This window comes from Ambystoma mexicanum, chromosome 10 (genome assembly GCF_040938575.1).
Source record: "Ambystoma mexicanum isolate Mex_15411 chromosome 10, UKY_AmexF1_1, whole genome shotgun sequence".
NCBI lineage: Eukaryota > Metazoa > Chordata > Amphibia > Caudata > Ambystomatidae > Ambystoma > Ambystoma mexicanum.
This window is the reverse complement of record NC_090932.1, coordinates 1,156,833,671-1,156,855,808: the sequence shown is the minus strand read 5'-3', so window position 1 is coordinate 1,156,855,808 and position 22,138 is coordinate 1,156,833,671. Positions and strand designations below refer to the sequence as shown.

General features: G+C 45.0%; 1 protein-coding gene across 2 annotated transcripts in view; it reads right to left on the bottom strand.

The window, feature by feature from the left end:
• LOC138492113 (STE20-like serine/threonine-protein kinase) overlaps positions 1 to 22,138 on the bottom strand; it is a 520,802-nt gene that overhangs the window by 371,601 nt on the left and 127,063 nt on the right. For both annotated transcript variants that reach the window (XM_069619087.1, XM_069619086.1), the window contains exons 5-7: positions 18,228 to 18,300; positions 15,124 to 15,318; positions 14,426 to 14,507 (exon numbers count right to left, since the gene is read on the bottom strand). In XM_069619087.1, coding sequence (XP_069475188.1) covers positions 14,426 to 14,507; positions 15,124 to 15,318; positions 18,228 to 18,300 — 350 coding nt within the window. The remainder of the gene's footprint in view (positions 1 to 14,425; positions 14,508 to 15,123; positions 15,319 to 18,227; positions 18,301 to 22,138) is intronic.

The following is a 22,138-nucleotide window of genomic DNA, read 5'->3' as shown; positions in this document are numbered from 1 at the left end:
GATAACAACAAAGTCGTAGTAAGTAAAGATACTTTTAACAACTGTTTAAAGTGTCCTCTATGAAGATGTAAGCTTTATACCAGTCCAAAAGTCTGTAGGGTGATGCACGTAGTACATTGCCAATCAGGAAGAAGGAACTTCCATCCACTGTCAGCAGTTCTTCCAGACTAACAGGGACGCTGTCGCACTCCGTGCGCGTGCGCGCGTGTGCTCACTGCCTGTTGATTAAATAGGAAACACCCACAGGGGGGCGTGGCTTGGAAGCACTCCCGTGATAATATAACTCAGTCCAAAAGTCTGTAAGGTGATGAACGTAGTACGTTGTCAATCAGGAAGAAGGAGCTTCCATCCACCGCCAGCAGTTGTCCCAGGCTAACAGGCACTCTGTCACACTCAGTGCAGGATATCTCAACACAGCGTCTCCCCTGGCCACCAGCCACCATGAAACATAATAATGAAGTAACAGGAAGTACAATACTTAGTCGAGACATACAACAAACCAAAAGTGCAGATATTTGTCAAGAAAGTGCTCCCATATAAGCAACTATAAAATAATTTCAAAGCCAAACAAAAGAAAAAGATAAAAAGATCAAAATGTAGAAGCTGAGTTTACATAACTTAAAAAACAATTTCCTACAGCAACAAGCCAAAGGATTACATATTTAACCATGTTTCTCGGGCTTTTGAATGTGTTTAGATTAGCATGCTATACGTATACTACCATATAATGGCTTGTCCGGATGATTACAGTTGTCTTCTTCCAAGGAAAAAATGGGTGTCAACAGCATGGGTGGACTGGCAAACCTACACATGTTCTCTGTCACCATATCAAGGAAATGTGTTTCCTCAAAGATTTCCAAGTAGGATATAAACCAGCTAGAAATACAGAAACGGCCCTACTTGCAGTTTAAGTAGATCCCACCTCGCTCCGGATGCCAACATGGTCTCAGCCCTGATTCTTTTAGATTGGCTTCTGACACAGTGGACCATGATACCCCGCTGAATAGACTGAGAGAAGCAGTCCTCAAGGGTGTGGGTCTAGCTTGGTTTCAATAATTTCCTCCTAATCGTTGCTATTCTGTAGCTCTCACCCTTCTCCTCTAAAATGTTTTCCCTGTTCCTGCGGAGTCTCTCTGCGATCTTCATAGTCAATATCTAAGCTCGCCCCCATTGCTTCCTTGATTCTTCCCTTTGCCTGCATGTGTTATGCTTATGGAGACAATCCACAACTCTTGCTTTGTTTAGATCATCAATCTTCTGCCAATTCAAGTCAGGAATTGTTTATCTGCTCTCAATACCTGGAAGTCTTATAACAAGCTACAGCTCCATTCGAGCAAAAACGAGTTGCTAGTTGTGGGAGCGAACCGACCGCTCTGGTCTGATATCTGGTGGCTGACAGATATGGGTCCTTATTCCACCCCTGCCACTTCCATTAAGAATATAAGTATTAAGTTCAATGCCAAACTTTACGCACACAGAGTAATTCTCTCATTAGTTTTTGTTTTTTTCTACTCTCTTCTTCAAAAAATTCTCCCCTTTCAATTAGACACTTTGCCCGATATTGTGGTTTCCGCCTTGGTTTCTTCTGAAAACGGACTCTTTTCACTTTGGTTGGCCGAAATGTGCACTTCACAAGTTACAAGCTGTACAAAAACTGCAACCCGTGCTGTGCATCGTCCCCAAATCTTGATTTGGTACTTGCCCTGCATTTATTAGAAACAAACTTCAATGCTTCTCCACCACTTTACTCCTTTGCTCTGGCTCACTCAAGCTCTTAAATAATCCTTAATATAAAACGAAAAAAGTGGCTCAAGCCTTTCCTCCCTCGCATCTACCTTATGGAATGGTCTCCGACCGCCCCTTCATCCTATTCCGCAATTACTAGATTTCCCATGCACAAAAGCTGTCTTTTTAATCTCTATACTTGCCCCAGCTTTTTAGCGCCAAGTTACCTTCAGGTGATAGCACACTCTACAAAACCTCAATGGTATTTTAAAAAAATCCCTCTTGTGCATGGACAGGCACCTAAATGCCCCTTTGTTACGCACATGAATTTTATTTTTCCGCCATTGGATGGTCTGAGAAGTACCGTGCTGGAGGAATACTTTTTGGGATCTGAACAACGGCACTGCTGAAAAACAACAGCTGCAACCGATAACTCAACACAGATACGAGATGACACCAAGTGGGTGTCGAAACGTCTACTGAGGCGTCAGGGTTTGGTGGTAGAAACAGAATGTATATTCCACTGAGAATTCAGGTACATTTGTGCATCGCACTAAACAGTCCCCTGTGCCAAGATCGTTCATGTAGAAAACTCAATGAACATTTTGCCCAAATTGCATTACATTATTCTCATGGGCAGTGTGAGAAGGTCATGTATATGACCTTGTCAAGATAGAGGGGTGAGTTGAGGGTGACCTTTGTCCCGGCTCCCCGGTGTGCCTGGAGCATTGTATGCACAGGTGTACTTTTTCTGACCTGGTGCCTGTCAGACCTTATACTGGCCAGGTCTCTTTCTCATCTCTTCCAGGTGATATGATATGATATGTTATTTATAACGCGCTTAATACCCAGAAGTTTCTAAGCGCAGACCCAGGGATCAAACCTGTGGTGGTCCATGTCGTCTTGCTACCAAGGCGAGCATGTTGCCCCTGAGCTATCCTCCCGGATCTCAAGAGACCCCCGAGACCAAAACTCACCAAACTCCTCGGACACCTGGGATGGATACTAGTTCCTAGGAAACAGCACAGTTTAGAAAAAAAACTAAATACACAATGCACCTGGGCCTGACGAAGAAGATCCAGGCCTGGAACAGGAGGAACGTGCTTTGAGGGCTTTCTGAATGGTTGGATGGTTGCGGACCCGGCCTCACATTGCCACCAGCTCACAAGCTTTTACAGTAGAGGACAACAAGAAGGTGCAGAACTCAGTGTCTTCCACATACAGGCTCACGGTTGTGATGCAGTACAAGCAGCACTGCTCTCACATTGCTGTGTCTGGGCAAGGACCATGATGGTTTCTAGCTATGAACTCGAGGCCAGCCTCTAGACCCTCCATCAAACATTGACTGTTTAAGAGAAGGGCAGCCCATGGGGCCCAGCACAGCCTGAACTCCACAGCCCTGCCATTCCCTGCTAGGAGTCTGCTCCAGCACGCCTTAGCTCAAGCACTGCGTCATAGGGGCCGAAAATAGAGGACTCACCGGTGTCCCCATGGCCTTTGCCACCGAGGCAAATCAGACATGGGCAAGGACACTTCCACTTCTGCTGAGCAGCCAGATTTAGGCTCCACACTAGTCACGAGGGATCACCGAGTCCCCCAGAGCTGCCACTGTGGATGAATACAGTGGACCATTTTGTTTTACGCCAGCATGACATTTTCAGATATGTCATTCCACCTGCACCTGTGCAGGCTGACAGTTGAGGGTGTCCATACGGCGTAAGCAGTAGGGACATACAATGGGGATACGTAGCAGTATTACCGCAGATATGATGGGGCGAGAAGTAAGCATGCAGAGTAAATTCCTGAGAGATGATGGGGCAGAGTATGCGAGAGTATGCCCATGTAATACCTGGGAATGATGGAGATGGAGGGAATTCCTGGGACATGATGCTTGGAGTGTGATGGGGGAGTATGCTCAGAGTAAACCTTGGAAAGGAATGAGGTACAAGATGGAGATGGGAAGTGCAAAAACAAAATCAGACACAGCAGCAGCTATGCCCATGCAGGCCATCAAACATGTATGCACCTGGCATGAAAGGAGGACTTCTCAAATATTGTGCAGCACCGTGTCCTTTTCATCCATCGTCACCGGTGATGCAGGCCACGCCCCCCTGCTGCTGACACCATATCATGACCCAGACAGCCCCCAGGAGAGGGCCTGCAATGAAGTACACATTCTGCATTCAATGTTTGTATTTTATATGTGTTCATATAATAAATGCCGAAAGGCTTGTTTTAAACCAATGCGCCCAAAACAACAAAAACGAAAAGAAGCGCACATTCGCAGCACAGGGCCTTCAGCCTCTCCAAGGCAAGCTGTTGCATGCTTTATGTCCAGCCTCTTCAAGGCAAGATGCTGCTGCCTGCAATGAACAGGGGGAGCACTAATGCCACAGAAAAGGTGGGTGACATCATCATTGCATGCTTTATGTCCAGCCTCTTCAAGGCAAGATGCTGCTGCCTGCAATGAACAGGGGGAGCACTAATGCCACAGAAAAGGTGGGTGACATCATCATTGCATGCTTTATGTCCAGCCTCTGCAAGGCAAGATTCTGCTGCCTGCAATGAACAGGGGGAGCGCTAATGCCACAGAAAAGGTGGGTGACATCATCATTGCATGCTTTATGTCCAGCCTCTGCAAGGCAAGATGCTGCTGCCTGCAATGAACAGGAGAGCACTAATGCCACAGAAAAGGTGGGTGACATCATCATTGCATGCTTTATGTCCAGCCTCTTCAAGGCAAGATGCTGCTGCCTGCAATGAACAAGGGGAGCACTAATGCAACAGACAAGGTGGGTGACATCATCATTGCATGCTTTATGTCCAGCCTCTGCAAGGCAAGATTCTGCTGCCTGAAATGAACAGTTGGAGCACTAACGCAACAGACAAGGTGGGTGACAATATTATGTCCAGCCTCTTCAAAGCAAGATTCTGCTGCCTGCAATAAACAGGGGGAGCAGTAATGCAACAGAAAAGGGGTGGTGACATCATCGTTGCATGCTTTATGTCCATCCTCTGCAAGGCAAGATGCTGCTGCCTGCAATGAACAGTGGGAGCACTAATTCAACAGAAAAGGTGGGGGACATCATTGTTGCATGCTTTATGTCCAGCCTCTGCAAGGCAAGATTCTGCTGCCTGCAATGAACAGGGGGAGCACTAATGCAAGAGCATTAGGGGAAGCTTGGCTCATGAACATGAGTAGAATCCCAAGGACCCAGATAATCCAACTTATATTAGGCCTCCTTGCCATCATGGCCACTGCCTTTCCTCTTGCTTCATGCTCACCTAAGGACAGAAACTTGAGACTGAGATCAAGACTGCCACGCCTCTACGAACCTAAACCGAACTATACCAGTAGGGATTCCATACGAAAGGCTGTCCAACACTCAGAACCATCTAATAAACGTACTCAGCAATACAACTCCAATAACCGGACCTCAGCATATCCAACCATTATGCCAATAAATCCTCAAAGACCTAACCGACCTACAGCCAAACATCCTCCTACTACTAAACATACAAGTACCCTATTACTATCTGGGTTGCTTATCAATGCCAGATCTATGGTGGCTCATGCTGCTGATATCGCTGACATCCTAACTAACGGGAACTTAGACCTGCTTGCCATAACTGAAATATGGCTCCATGAGGCTGCAGGCCCCGCCCTCATGTAAGCTGTACCGGATGGCTACCAGATAATTAGAGCCGAAAGACCAAATGTCAGAGGTGGCGTTCTTGCCATTATCCATAAAACTAACATACCCATCAGACTCTCTACTATCTCCTCGTACCAATCCTGTGAGACACTTTCAGCTAAACTTCACCTCTCCAATAATCATACCCTTACTATCCATGTGGTCTACAGACCTCCTGGACCATTAGGTTCCTTCAAGGATGACCTAAACTGTATCCTAGATAATAACACTAAAGACCATGTGCAAATCCTGCTTCTGGGAGACTTTAATCAAGGCTTCAACGATAATAATGACAAACATGCCCAATCAGTAGCTCTACTCCTGAAAGACTGCTGGCTGGCACAAAAATTCACCTCTCCTACACACACCAAAGGAAGAACCCTAGATTGGGTTGCTGACCTGAATTGTAACACTACCATTACCAATATTACACCGCAATCTTGGACTGACCACTATCTTATCACCTTTTCTGCCTCTCTTGACCTCATCCGCCCTAACACGATAGTTATGGCACCACCACTCCACACTAGAAGCAAAAAGGACATTACTGCTGAAAAGTTACTACCACATCTTCTCCCTGATCTTAACAATCTAGATAACAACACTGACCCCACCTTAATAGTGGAAGTCTTTAACAGTGCCATGACCAAGGCACTAGATACTATTGCACCTGTCAAAATCTGCAAAGGTAGACAGAAATCTCACCTTAATGCGTGGTTCACACCCCAACTAAAATAACTAAGGACTCAAAAAAGAAAATTGCAATCTATCTGGCGCCACTCACCCACTGAGGAGAATAAAGTTAAGCTAACAAACCTTTTTAAACTGTACAAGAAGGAAATAATTAGCACAAAAAAGAACACATTTAACGACAGAACATCTTAGGCAAAATCGGACACCAAGGAACTATTCTATATCCTTCGGGAAATGGAAGCACCAATACCTCAGGTTGATAACACTCCCAAAGACAAGTCTTGGTGTACCGACATACAAAATACTCTCTCAAATAAAATCACTTCCCTCCAAATTAAAATAGCCAAAAAAAAAGCTTCTCTACTCTTGCCTACAGAGCCCCTGCCGCAGCAGAAACCCACGGTAATCACCTATGACAGCACCACCCCACCCTTCAGCTTCAAGAAAATATCCATAACCAAAACAGAAAAAATTATACTTTCACTTAAAGCCTCAAATTGTAAAGGAGATAACTGCCCAGCCCAAGTTATAAAAAATGCAGCTAGAGACCTAGCCCCTTTCATCTCGAAGCTCATCAACACCTATTTCAAAACAAACCTAGTGCCCAATAACCTCAAACAATCTTGGGTGCTCCCACTGCTCAAAAAACAAATGTTAGACCCCTCTATTCTGACTATCGACCCATCACCACAGTCCCTTTCTTACTTAAAATCATTGACAGAGTAGCTTACCTACAAATACAAGACTACTTAGAAGCTAACAACCTATTAGGATCACGTCAATCTGGCTTCCACCCCCTCCATGGCACTGAAACAGTCTTGATTGACCTTAAGACCCAAATTGACGAGTTGAAGGACAATGGGAAATCAGCTATGCTACTCCTCCTTGACCTATCGGCAGCCTTTGACTTGGTGGATCATGCAGCATTATGTAACCACCTCAGGTCAGCTGCCCATTTCTCAAGTGATGCCATAACCTGGGTTCAATCCTTCCTAGCAAACCGTACAAGGAGAGTCTTCTTCCCTTTAGCAGCTGCCAACCCCATACAAGTCTCCTGCGGCGTACCCCAGGGATCTTGTGTATCTCCCACTGTCACGACCCTCGCCCAAAACCCCCTCTGGCAAACCCATTGGCCAGGTAGAGTCAGGACTCGGGCCTCTAGAGCCTGCCATCCTCTTCAAAAGCCCTCATGGGGCCAGTCATGGCGCCTATGGTGCCAGGCTCATACACCTTGAACAACAATGTGCTTGGGAACTACTTTATTGTATTGTCAGCCAACATGGAGGCATCCACATAGCTTGGTTCCTAAGAACCAAGCTATGTGGTCTAGTGTTTTGCGTGTGGCAGGCCTGGAACTACTTTCCCTGGTACTACTTTGCCTGGGCTATATAAACCACACCCTGACTGCAGAACATGCTTCATGGTACTTTGCAGCTTGCAACGTGATGCTCACCGTGTACAGCTATTCCCTCGAACCTCGGAGAAGCAGAACCTGCTAGGAGACAAAAGGTACATCATTAGCAGCAGCATCTTACCTGCAGTCTTCATCTTTAAACACTTGCAGCTACTGAGAACAGCTTCCTCGAATCTGCACGCCTCCCGGACAGAATGACCTGAAAGAGGAAGATAGAGGCAACATTAAAGAAAGCTGTAGAGACATTTACAAATTACGAACTGCTCAAAAGGCTTACCTGGCTGGTCGCCTCTCGGCTGGCACCACTCCGGACATTCCACTCACGCTGAAGAACACCGCGACCTACAAGGAAGGAAAACACAGGTTAGCAAAGGCAAGACTTCGCAGCGCTGCGCATAGCGGGTACTTACCGCATCATAGCGCTCTTAATGTGCCATCATTTACCAGCGGGGCTCAACCAAGCCAGTTCGCCGCGCTGAAGCTCTGCATACGTAAGGGAGAAAAAAGAGACATTTTAAATAAAGAAAGGCAATCAGGATAGCAACAAAACTAAAGAACAGCAATAAGACCTACCTGAACAATATCAAACGGGCCGGCGTCAGTGAAGTAACTGGACCGCACTCGCCCATGAAAGACAACGCGCCTCTGCAAAGAAGGCAGGACGGAGAGCACGCCTAATTCTACCACAAGGCAGAACCTTCCCTGCAGACCACATCATGGCAAAGCTGGGAAGCATACCAGCGAGTAACCCAGCTGGGTGGCGTCCCTGTGGATACCAGATGAGCGTAACACCCACTATGTATAACATCTTTACTAAGCCCCTGTTTGATAAATTGGACAGATTGGGTGTCACCTACACTAACTACCCTGATGACACCCAGATCCTCATTAACCTTTCGGGCAACTTCTTGGAAGACTCAGCCTTAGTAAACACGGCCTATGCCTGAATGACGATAAAACGAAGCTACTGATTTTAGGCTCAGAGACAGCCATTAAAAAACTTAATCCCAGCTATGCATCATTCAACACAACAATGTCATTAAAGTGATGCCTGCAGTTAAAACCCTCGGCTGCCATCTTGATTCGGCACTCACCCTTAAGAAGCAAGTAAACTCTCTAGCATCATCTACAGCATATACTTGCAAATTGATCCGAGCCTGCAGACCATTTCTCTCTGAAACTAGCAGTATCACTTTAGCCAATGCACTTATACTATCTAGACTGGATTACTGCAACGCATTATATGCAGGATCCAATAAATACATTACGGACAAATTGCAAATACTCCAAAACAATGGATTTACAGCAGCTCTTAACATCCCAAATAAAGATCATATCTCAGCATCTAGAAGAGATGTCCACTGGCTCAAGATTAAGGACAGGATCCTCCTCAAAACACGTTCCCTTACGGCCAAATGTCTAAATAACATAGCGCCAACCTACCTTGTAGAAAGAATAAACAAGAGAACTTCTGACCGTCCCATGAGATTAGCCAACGCATATACTTTAAAGGTTCCTAGATATACACGGACCACGGCTGGCGGATCTAGCTGCCTGGTTTTAGCTGCTCAATCCTGGAACAAACTCCCGTTAGATCTCAGAACAGACCAACCCTACCCCAGTTTCAGATGCAAAAATCCTCACTTGGCTACGGACCAAGGACACCTAATCCTCCTGACCTCTCCACTTCCCACCTGATCCCTACTCTACCTTCTCCTGCTTATTGCTTAAGCTTACTCTACCTACTCCTTTGACTGTATAATCTTCATAAGGACCACTAGGCCTTACCTCCTACAACTATGTATGTTCTACTCTGGGATATCGATTAGTGATTACTGCTACTACTGTAAACTGAAACTTAAACCTTGAAGTAGTAGCTATGTTTATTACTGTATGTATTATGTCCTCACCGTATGTATGTATTTACCTACCCTGTAACTAAGCTTCTAAGTATTCTTGCAAATGTTTGCGCCCAGCTACCCAAAGGTTTGGTTGCGCTTTATCAAATAAACAAACAAACAAACAAACAAACAAGCAACAGAAAAGGTCGGTGACATCATCGTTGCATGCTTTATGTCCAGCCTCTGCAAGGCAAGATTCTGCTGCCTGCAATAAACAGGGGGAGCAGTAATGCAACAGAAAAGGTTGGTGACATCATTGTTGCATGCTTTATGTCCAGCCTCTGCAAGGCAAGATTCTGCTGCCTGCAATAAACAGGGGGAGCAGTAATGCAACAGAAAAGGTCTGTGACATCATCGTTGCATGCTTTATGTCCAGCCTCTGCAAGGCAGGATGCTGCTGGCTGCAATGAACAGGGGAGCACAAATGCAACAGAAAAGGTGGGTGACATCATCATTGCATGCTTTATGTCCAGCCTCTGCAAGGCAAGATTCTGCTGCCTGCAATAAACAGGGGGAGCAGTAATGCAACAGAAAAGGTCCGTGACATCATCGTTGCATGCTTTATGTCCTGCGTCTGCAAGGCAAGATGCTGCTGGCTGCAATGAACAGGGGAGCACTAATGCAACAGAAAAGGTGGGTGATATCATCACTGCATGCTTTATGTCCAGCCTCTGCAAGGCAAGATTCTGCTGCCTGCAATAAACAGGGGAGCACTAATGCAACAGAAAAGGTGGGTGACATCATCATTGCATGCTTTATGTTGAATAACTACTGCATCAGGAAATGGAAAGCTTTTAATATTTAAATCCGCAGCTGAACATTCCATTTCGATGACCCGCAGGTGGACATCAGTCACCACCTTTAAATTAGAAATGATATAGTATGACGAGCAGCACAGCAGACGGGCCACTTACGCACGATCAATTCATGTATCAGGATGAATAGAAGACATACAAGTGTGGACCCGCACATGCAATGAATGTCCAGCATCATCATTTGATTCCCATGGATGGGCATTATGTTGGGCCATCTTGCTTGCAAGGCCACTTGTGGGCTTCCACATATCACGCAGGGCCGTGAGTTGGCAGGATGCAAAGTCTTCCTGGTGCTGCGCCTTGCCGCCATGTACGACAATCCATGCAAGAACGGCCCTGGGGCGGGCCTTGCGGTAGAAGGTCGGAGCTCTCCCTGTCTGTTTCACAGGGATGGGGTCTGTGCCAGTGTCAGTCTGAACACCCACAACCGTACATGGTTTGCCTAATCAGGGTTCTTCCATTATCAACCCGTGTAGGATTGTAGCAGGATAAACTCGGGCCTCTGTGTGCTGTTCTAAGCCTTCTGGTACGATAGGGAATGGAACAATTTCATCTGGGGGTAGAGGTTTAGCTAGGATTGTCTAAGAAGTGTGCCTGAAGCTAATGTTGTTGGGCCTTGTGCAGGGACATTGATATCTGCAAATTCCCAGGTGAGTGGATGATCCTTGCCCACTCAGGCCCTAGCATGTCTACGCCTATGTCTGGGGGGTTGTTTTGCAGTATTTCTTTGGACTCCTGAACGGGTGCTGGACATATGTGCATGGCTTCAGTCTCCGCAAGTGTCCTTGCACCGAGAGCAGGGGGTTTGTGCTTCTTGTTAACCTTGCCACGTTTTCCCTTAGAGCTTGACTCACCGGACATTTCTGTGTTGGACTTGCTTGTAATGGCAGTCGTGTTGGTAGTGCCGACAGAGGTAGTAATGCTTCGAAGGCACCGGACCCAACAGATGGGCTTGCAGTTGCTGGCATGTGGATGTTCCCTCCTGATCCCTGGAGGAGACATCAGTGGGGATATGACAGCGTCAAGGGTTAAGTGGCGTTACTACACATGTGTTATGACCGCCTAGTCAGGTGGTCGTGGATTTTGGCTGTCTCTTGTTTCTGCCTGCTTGTGTTTGGGTCCTGGTGTGCAATTATGAATTCTTTGTGACACACTTGACCTTTGTGTGCCCAGGGCAACTGACTTTTCCAGGGGATTTTATAGAGCTTTCCCCTTGCATGGAAATCTGTAGACAGGAATCCCATGTGGGGTTTCCATTGCCAGGTTGAGGGTGCTGTTGTTATTTGGTGTAAAGCGTTGGTTACACAGACAAATTCTTGGCGACCAGCTACATGTACACCTTCCTATATGCCCACTATTAAGGACCCATAATAGTGTGATGTATAGGTACTCACCAGGCTATATGGTACCGGCTCTGACTTTGGCATTCCCTGACCCTGTCACTCCCATGATGTCCACTACCGAAGCAGCCTTCAGCTCCCGGGAATGTATGAAGGGGTCAGACCCACCTCCGTCTCCATGCATTCTTTGTGATGCTCTGCACTCCTCTCTGCAGGTCCTCCCAGACCGTGTGGCAGTTATTCGTACTCTGGGAGTACATGAACAAAGCCTTCACACAGTCGCTGTTCGGCACGCTTGCTGGGTGTAGTTTTGGCCATGAGGTTGCCTCCCAGCCTAGTCGACTCCTTGACAATCTCTTCTACCAGGACTGTCATCTCCGCTGGCTCAATTATGGTTTCTGTTGCCGCTCAAGAGTCTTGTGTGCCTCTCATTTCTTTTGGACGGGTCACAGTTGTCCAGATTTCAAATGGATTGTAAATCCAGTAATGGCTGACGGTTGCAGTTTTCATCTTTGCATTCAGCATCCAAAATGATAAGTGGGCGCATTTCCAATATTTTACGCATGTTGTGTTGTCGCGCGCCACATTTGCTGTTACTGCTTGTATGGCGGTAAGGCCTTAATTTGGCCACGTGCCTCCTTTCTTCGCCTGTGAAAAGGGTATTCTCTTCGTTTCATTTTACTGTGTGACTTACCACCGCATTCTAGATGAGGCCCTAAGCATTGTATAGATATTACAATTCAGCTCAATTAAATCTGTCCTCGATCACACTTTAACAGCAGTTTGAATATTTTAAACACAAAAAAGTATTAAGAATCTTACAAGACAATAGTAAGACAATACAGAGAATATACTAAGACCATAGTAAGACCAGGCAAGGGTAATGCTAGGAATGCACTGTCACTCAACTATAAAAATGCTACGACAAAAGCCAGTACACACAACAGTACTCAGATAGGACAATGAAAATACTAAGTTCACACCAAAGGAAGACTTAGAAAATGGTAATATTATACCAATAAAAAAACAAAGATTAAACTACAGTTTGAAAATTTCTCAACAATGCCAAAAGAGGACCATGACGCCAATGCATTACTAATATCATGACCACATAATGGAACAATAATAAGAACAAACCCGGAATGTAACAAGACAATAGGAATTATGTACTTCGGTACCTCTAAGAAAACACAAATACTAGACAATATAACATCAAATAAGGAAACTATACCATAATAATGTTAGACGAAATAAGGACTTTGCCAATTATTGGCATGTGGTAAATATATGGTTAAAATAGATCAATAAAACAGTTGGAAGGTTTATACAATACTTGTACTTGTAGGGGAATTAAGGATGTAAATGAAAACCCACATTGGAAAATAAATATAAGAACTGTATTATGCGCAGAGAATTTGAAAAAAACATTCACGGAAATACTATGATATCAGCAGCCCCTCTACAAGAAGTACATGACAAAGCCCACAAAACATCTGTTCAGTTACGTGGACGTGTACGGTATCCGGCAATCTTTATTAAATGGAGAGCAGTCGATCTGGGATGAAAAAGCAGAGTATGTTATAGAAAAGCAAAAAGCACATTAGTGTCTGCAGTAGAGTGACTTTAAATGCTACATTTGTGAATGAAACCAGCAACTTTAGACTAGAAAGTAAAATTGTGTTATCTCTGACCACATCAACACTGCTGGGAAGGTGTTTTCCCAAGGGAATGAAACCCAGGTGTTGACACTACCTGGATTTACCAAAGGGTAAAATGTTCTGTTTGTTCCCAATAACAGGCCTTGTGAGAAAAAGGAATGCTGGTCATTTGTCAATGGATCTATCCAGACTTTCACTAAAAATACAGAAATATATTTTGAGTGGTGGGCCTGCAGTAGACTTCCACAAGTAAACACTCATTTGCATCAAACAGGTCTTCCATTGAAAGATGCCATTCACACTTACTCAGACATGAAGACCGGTATTTGTGACCGCCAGCTGGTGTAATCGCTCTGAGCAACTGAACTTGCAAGAACCTTCTGGCAATGGCGCCATGATGTCTCAGGGTTCATAAATGGCCACGCTCGGAAGCCTCATAGAGGCCGTTGCCAGGCCAGGGAAGCAAATGCTATTTAATATTTGGCCAAATCCATTACATGGACAGACTAATATGCATTTTTGAATTTTGAAAGGAGATCATATTTTCTTGAAAATCCTTTGATAGGAATGTTGTTGAAACTTACTTTTTTTAATAGTTTAGGGTGAACAACTATCAGCTGTAGGTGAAAGCAGGGAAATGGGTCTGTTTCCTATATTATAATTGATTGGGACCATTAATAATCCCTGTTATTCTTTGTTTGTAGTATGTGCCTGTTTTTAGGGAGTAAAAGGGGCTGATGCCTCATCATTCCCCTTATTTTAAGGATTGTGTTATCAATGATATAATCCTAAAACTATTCTAAGACTATAACTCGGCTGAAGTTATCCACTTTCTCTACTATTCTTAGGCAACAGACTCTATTAAGAAAACATCTAGTTAATCAAACCGAATAACACATGGAACCGAAAGAATATACCAAGTCAAGGCTTATTATATTAAAAAAAATAAAAATATGGGCTAGACTATACTCTGAAAACCTTAAGACAATATTGAGACATACTAGAATAATACAGAACATATAAATCAAGAAATAGCCAACACTAGGATAGTACAAACACAACATTATTAAGAATATAACAAGATTTCAGTACTCCCACTGGCAAACCTGTTAATACTATACATGCTATAGTAAGACCTCATCTGTGAATGTGAGCCCCTAATCACTCCCCAGATCATAACTCACGTTTAGCAGCTGACTGGCAGACCAGCGGCAAATGGGCATCTTGGTCAGGCACTTCCGCAGGATGTCGCTGAACTCCTCTGACCTGGGTAACAATCAGAAGGACAGGAAAAAGTTTGCAGAGTGTAAAACGTCAACAACTGTACCAAATAGAGGAGCCAGGACCAGCCTGAGTAAAAAGAATAAAAAGAAGCCCCTTTTCACATGGTAGCCCGAAGGAAAATGATGTTGCTCAATTTAGGAGACCCCTTTGCACTCGCCCTTCTCCCTTGCTCAACTTCTGCCCCTTTCCACCATCTCTCACTCTCTTCTGACACAAATGTTCTCCTCTGAGTCTCCTTCCTCAAGCAGGCAAATCATTTTCCTTGCATCATTCACCCATTCACCCTACTTAGCGAGTTGTTTCTCTGGGTCTGATTCCCACCTGCAAGATCTCCTTCCGCTTGGTTTACTGCTCCTTCCCCCTCAAGTGTATGCCTGTACTTTGCTTTCTCTGGCTCCTATGGACAGAGAGTACATTCTGTTCCACTACCACTTTGCATTTTCTTCTATAATGGAATGCCTGCTTCTGGGGAGAAAAACACCACTCTCAACGTGGCAGATGCAGGCCATGAAGAATCAACAGGCATCAGTAACACGGTGAGGCACGCTCCTTGAGGCGGTCTTACTCAATTGAAGCCCAGGGATATAGTAATGCTTACCACTGCCTTGGAGCACAGAGCTTTGGAGGGTCGGACTTGCTGATTCTGAGCAGTGCCCGTGTGGGGTTCAGCTGGTGGTGAGGTGGCTCCCGCTCGGCCATCTCAATTAGAGTGATCCCCAGAGACCAAACATCAGCTTTGTAGTCATAGGGGGAGTCCTTGGAGGTTTCACACTGGATCACTTCTGGGGCCATCCTGCAGGCAAGGAGAAAGGGGTGCAGAGATCATCCATTGGAGGAGAAGGAATATGGAGATAAGGGGGGATAGAGAGAGAGAAAAGAAAGAAAGAAAGAAAGAAAGAAAGAAAGAAAGAAAGAAAGAAAGAAAGAAAGAAAGAAAGAAAGAAAGAAAGAAAGAAAGAAAGAAAGAAAGAAAGAAAGAAAGAAAGAAAGAAAGAAAGAAAGCGAGCCAGGGGGAGAGAGAGAGAGAGAAATAAAAAGAGAGAGAAATGTGCACAAGAACTTATGGAAGAAACCAAGAGCTTTCACTCTCTGCATTCCACCAGTATGCAGTGATAAAATTGTGTCAAAAATGTCGCCTGTACAAAAAATCGTGGCAAAAATGCTGTGGTCTGACCCGTCAAAGGTGTACCCCATTATACCATTTAAGGGGAGCGGGGGTTTCAGGGGTGTCCCCAGCATCCTTTACATGGATTGCAGTGGCAAAACCACAGCCTTTTTGCCGCAATATTTTGTGTCCACAGCCATTTTTGCCACGATTTTAACACATGGAACCATTCCACCACCCTCCTATTGCTAGGCATTGCAAGGCTACACAAGAATGGTAGCCCCCCCCCAGTAAAAGCCACTGACATCAAACACATCCACCCACACACCCAGACACGCACCCACACCCACACTCCCAAGAAAAAGAAGACAACTACAGGATGGTGTGGCACTGGAGTCTTCCCTTCCCCCCTGAAGCACTCCCTTGTGCACCCTTTCCTTAAGAAACCCTCTGCTGACCCCTCCTGCCCAGCTAACTATCGCCCAATCTCCATCACTCCCTTCCTGGGCAAGCTCCTGGAGAAACTGGCCATCTCCCAGCTAAATCTTCACACTGAATCTGTTGGTTGTCTTCATGACCATCAGTCTGGCTTCAGAGCTGCCAGAAGCACTGAAACTGCTCTCCTGAACATCCGTGAAGACCTGCGCTCCAACCTTGACTCAAATACCCCTTGCGTCCTCATCTTGCTTGATCTCGCATCTGCCTTTGACACTGTCAACCACGCCATCCTGCTCAACCGTCTCCGTGATAACCTGGGTATCACCGGTCAGGCTCTGGCATGGCTGACTTCTTTCCTCTCTGACCGACCCTCCCAGGTCCAACTTGGGTCCTTCCTCTCCGATATCTTTTTCTCTACCTGTGGTGTCCCACAGGGTTCTAACCTCTCTCCCTGGCTGTTCAACCAGTACCTGGCACTCCTTGCCCACCGCATTGCTACTCTCTGCCCCAACTTTCAGTGCTATGCGGATGACACACAGCTCATTTTCAGGCTACCCTCGGCATCCTCCTCCCCTTCCCTCATCTCTGACTGTCTGTCTGCTATCCAGGATTGGTGTGCCGCAAATGACCTCTGCCTTAATGCCAGTAAGACTGAGATCCTACTCATCGGCACACCCACTCCCTCCTTCCCTGCAGCCCTCTGGCCGGCCTCTCTTGGCCCACTTCCTGCCCCCACCTGCAAGGCTAAGAATCTTGGTGTTATCTTCGACTCCACACTATTCTTCTCTCCTCACATCTCTGACATCTCTAAGAAGTCACACTACCAGCTGCACCTCCTCAGAGGTATTCTTCCCTTCCTCTCCTTCCCCCAGAAGCTCACCGTCTCCAGAGCCCTGGTTCTCTCTAAGCTGGACTATTGTAATAGCCTCTATCCAAATCTGCCTGCCTCTACTCTCCGCCCTTTGCAACTTATCCAGAACAGGACTGCGAGACTTGTCCTTGGCCTCAAGCCCAGGGATCGTATCTCTCCAGGACTGAAATCTCTGCACTGGCTCCCAGTGTCTGCGAGGATTAAGTTCAAAACCCTCTGCATTGTCCACAAGGCCTACTGGGGCCTGGGGCCGAACTACCTTCAACTCTCTCTTCCCTAATATCTTCCTTCTCGAGCTCTTCGCTCATCTGCCTCCAACTCCCTCAGTGTTTGTCACTTCTCTAAGCAACGAGTTGGTGGTAGATCTCTCTCTTCGGCAGGGGCATCCCTCTGGAACAGCCTTCCTGCCTCCCTGAAACTTGAGGAGAACCATCTCCGGTTCCGTAAGCACCTCAAAACCTTGCTCTTTGCTTCCTCTTTCTCTCCCCTGCTGAATTCCTGGCTAAGTCTACTCTGTTCTAAACCACCTGCCCACCCTGTCTGATTCGGGCGCAGGCTCTGCCAGTTGGACACCTGCACTGCCTTCCCTGGCAACCCTGCACCAAGGGACTGCTTCTGTCTCCCTACAGTCCCCATACTAGCACTTATGTCTGCACTTACCTTGCACTTGCCACCATATAGCTGTTTTATTATTTTATGTATTCTACTACCCCTTGTTTTGCACTTTCCCCTCTCCTTTCCCTCTCACACCCCCCCCCCCATGCACTTGTGCAATCTGAATGACACCTGGCCTAGTAGGATCGTTGTCTGTCATCCCTTTGTTTCCCCCCCTTGCCTCGTTGCGCCTTGAAACACTTGTGTATAGGCGCGTTATAAATGCCATATCATATCATATCATATCACATTATATCACTCACAGAAGCATGAAATGCTGCTTCGCTTAGAAAAGTCATAGTAACTCCTTGTCCCTCCTATACCCTCAGCGATATGGTCTGGGCCCACAGAGGCCCACTGTAACATCACCTTCCAGGACACACAGCCACATGATTCCAAGCACATGGAATAAGAATGCAGCACCACACTTCCTCCAGTACCCATGAACACGTGCCAGCCATCCAAGAACAGCAGAGACTGACTTAACTACCCCCACCCGTATGCTTCCCGAGTTCTCTTGTGCCCACAGACACTCCTGAACACCCTCTGCCCATCTCTTGTAGACAGACCTCTTGCTGGTGCATGAGTGTGTGGTATAACTCCCAGTAACGTAACCTAACATACCATAACATACCAATATGGTGTCCCTATGAATGAATCCCTCCGCTGCAGGGGGCGTGTGTTTTTTGCTGACACTCCAAAATCCGCTGGATAGAAAACAAACAAGTACAATCAGTGAAATCAAAGGAGCACCAACTAACTGATAGTATCACACACCCTCTAATTGATAGTATCACACAGGTGCAAAAACGGTCGAGGACAAATTACATTCACTGGAACACAAGCCACCACAATCATTTTTAGGCCTTGTGGTCCAGCAGTTTGGGCAGGGCTGCTCATATTAGTGGAGGGGAAGCCAGGGCTGATTTGTAAACAATGGTATGGACCCTGACCAAAGCATTGTCAGTGGTTATGATTGATTATGACTTACATCCATCAGATTGAGGGCACTTACCAATTACATTCAAAGTATATATTCTGCTGCATGAACTACTTGAGTATAAGTGAAACAATAAGGTTGATAGTAAGAAAAATGTAATTCTGGAGAGGAGAGTGTAGTAAAAGCAAAGTGACTTGATGTAAGGCTTTGAATTAGTCTATTAGCTGTAAGCCAGAACGATTGCATTGGACCACAGATAGGATGGAGAAAGGATGTTAGGAGGGACACACATTCTATGGACGCATAGGGTCGTTTACCCATCCATTGCCATGTTAATCCCCATGGTATTCCCACCAACTACCTGCCCTATCCCTGCTGAAACAACCCTGTCACAAAGTAACATCAAACTGTGTGCTGTATTGGGCCTGCTTGTATTATATCTAAGCATTCTTTTCAGTGTTTAATGACTTCATTACATCTGTAAATGAGCTCCTGATGTAATAACAATGTGTGTTTTCAGCCAGTGGATTTAAAAGCAACATGGGTGTCCTTGCATCTGTTCCTTGAACTACAATCCTAAAACAAGAAATGGCAAAGCCAATTGTTTTGACATGTGTATAAGTAGTATACAGGCAATTGCCAGACAGTGACATCCTATGCCTAGTTACACCATTTTCTAAATGTTCCTACCTTTATTGCCAGGTTGTACCCTTATGGCAGTGCCTGGCAAATGCCATTCCCATGTGTATTCAAAAGCCCAGCCTGATGGCTTGTCTCCCTAAGTGAAAGTATATATGCCCAGATGTAGGTGCCTTGTCTGCTTCTCCTAGGGAATCAGACAAGGCACCCACATCTGGGCATATATACTTTCACCTCGCCTAGGGAATCAAACTGCACCTCACTGAACAAGAACCTAGCTGAACATATCAAGGCTAGGACGACATGTATGGAACAGCTTCAGATCTTCTTCTCATGCATACTTACCAGTGGGTTTCTGACCTAAATAGTATGCATATTTGTCTGTGTGGAAGCCTAGCCTGCCTGGCCAGAACTTTCCATGAAATGAACAGTTGAGTACTGCCTTGATAACATCATACTGTTGGTGTAAGCATTAACAATGTTTGTATGGAAACAGAACACATCATGTGTATTGTGGGTCTTGTTTGAAAAGTATGATATAACTGCTGACTGTTTAGGCAGTGCCACAAATGGTTATTTATTGTGGGATCCCATCAGTGACAGGGTGATTGGGGGGTCAGGACTGGAGGATTGCCCCCACCTCCCCAATAAACATTTGCCTCTCAGAAGATTGATCCTGAATCCTTGAAAATTACACAAGAAAAGAGCATTTCCTACTATGTTTCTGGCAAAGTATAAATGGTGCACATCTATTAAACCTAAAAAACGGTATTGAAATATTACCTGCAAAGTGCAATCAGAGGTGGATTTACTAGCCGGACGAAGGGAAAAATGCCCATGGGGAACCCTTGATCGGCCTTTCTCCTCTCACAGTCAGCCAGGGCTCCACCGGACGTCCAAGTGAGGTCATATCTTTTTAACATGTGTCATCAGCAGTTTATTTAAAAGTGATTAGTGATGGCAAAGGTACATTGCTCTTTGAATTATATAAGCTTTAAATAAGCTATTAAGGTGTGATTCTTGGGTGATTAGACATTATGGGGGTACAGAATAAACTGTGTGAAATAATGTCTTTGTAATGCATTTCATTTCACTTTGTGTCTGTATAAGATTTTTTGTAAGTTCACATTAATTTGCATTCTGGAGCTTGTAGGCTTCCATTCAGGATGGGAAAAATAAAGCTACAATCAAATCATTTTACTGCCACTTTTTCCACTCCACAGGACTTGGAAAATTACCACCTATGATTGTATCTTTATTGGTAAAAGCAAGCAGATTCCAAATCGTTAATTGTGTGTCAGATTTAAAATGTTTGTGCCACGTAATGTAAAAGTGGAGAGAAATGGCAATTTTGCTATGTTTTGCTATTTACTTTTCCAGTACTTAGTGGAAACCATTCAAACTGCCTGTAGGGGCCCTTTTACAAAGAAGTGCAAACAGGAGTGGTCCCCTCCAGGCAATTTAGGATTAAAAACAAAATTATCCCAATTCTCTTGTTCATCAATCCGTTTCTACCATGATGATCATATTGTAGGGTTGTTTTATCATGTGACTTGTGCATTTTTTAAGTAATCAGTATCAAATTGAGTATTTGTTTCACTGTTTATGGTTTATTACAAGCATTTACAAAAGATGTTAGAAACTAAATACGTGGAAAAAGAAAAGCTAAGAGAAAAAACGAATACAGAAACTTACAATAATAAACAGCATTTCATTTAATTGGCTTACAATCATTGGTATAAAAGTATACAATTCATAACAATAACATTTTTTGCTATGAATCATCCCTATACCATAGTTTCTTTTATATACAGAGTAGCAGCCATAGCAAGCAGGGAATAAGTACCATTTAAAATTCTGAACAAAAAGTGACTTGTGTGCAAAGACTCCGAAATGTATTATTTAAAACCAAACTTTAACACATATTTGTACCAAATTGAGTTGGGAAGATGCGTGGACAAGTACCTACATTTCAGCCTAGGCTCAAATTCTGTCTTTACCACTTAACCAAAGTGTGTAATGCAGCAAAATCATTTAATCTCACTGTGTGTATCCTGCCACAATTTGGAGCCCCTAGAAGTGATTCCATTTGCAGTATGAGCTATAAAAAAAAAACACTCATGCAGTGATAAATGGGAAGCGCAGGGTCAGTGCCCACCAAGCAGTCACACACACATCTTTCTTTGGAAAATATAAGGACCCATTTATTGAACGAAACTGTGACATTCAACAGCAAAACAAAGTAAACATGTCAAATACGAAGTCATCATGGACAATTGCATATTATAAACAGTATGTAAACAGTATATACCAGACAAATATGTATAGGAGTGTCAGGGGAGCGGCAGACCCTCCCTCCCTGCTACATCCACCAGGACTGATACCAGGAGGCCGAAAACCCCTCAATCTGCACTGTCTACTTCCTGATCCCACACTCTCCTGCATGCTAGCACTCCCACACACCCTCAACTCAACTAAAATGTGCTGCAAAACTGCAACAAGAAATACAATTTTGTACTTCAAAATGTCATGTTGTAAGAATCAAAATATCCTATTCCTTGCTTCAAGGCTGTCTTTTACAACAAAATGGCTGGATCAGTACCACCTCCTCCGTGGCCTGCTGGGATTAGCCACAGTATTCAGGGAGTTATTGTTGAGCGCACACCATCTTAGATGGAATAAAGACTGCAGGCCTCGTTGCTCAGCCCCTGCAGAGGAGGAGATTGCATCATCCTCGATTCTCCCCGAGCCAGGCCAAGAAGACATGGTGGGGATAGGGTGGGGAGTTGGGAGTGGTTGTAAATGGGAATGGTAGTCAGGGGGAGCTGATGGGAGGTGGCAAGGGGTGAAAGGTGAAGGAGGACGGGATAGAATAGAAAGGGGGAGCAGATGGGAAGGGAGGATGGGTGGATTGATATTGCCACACTATTATTTCTGTTTCTCTCTTGCTCTGTGCTGTTTTTTAT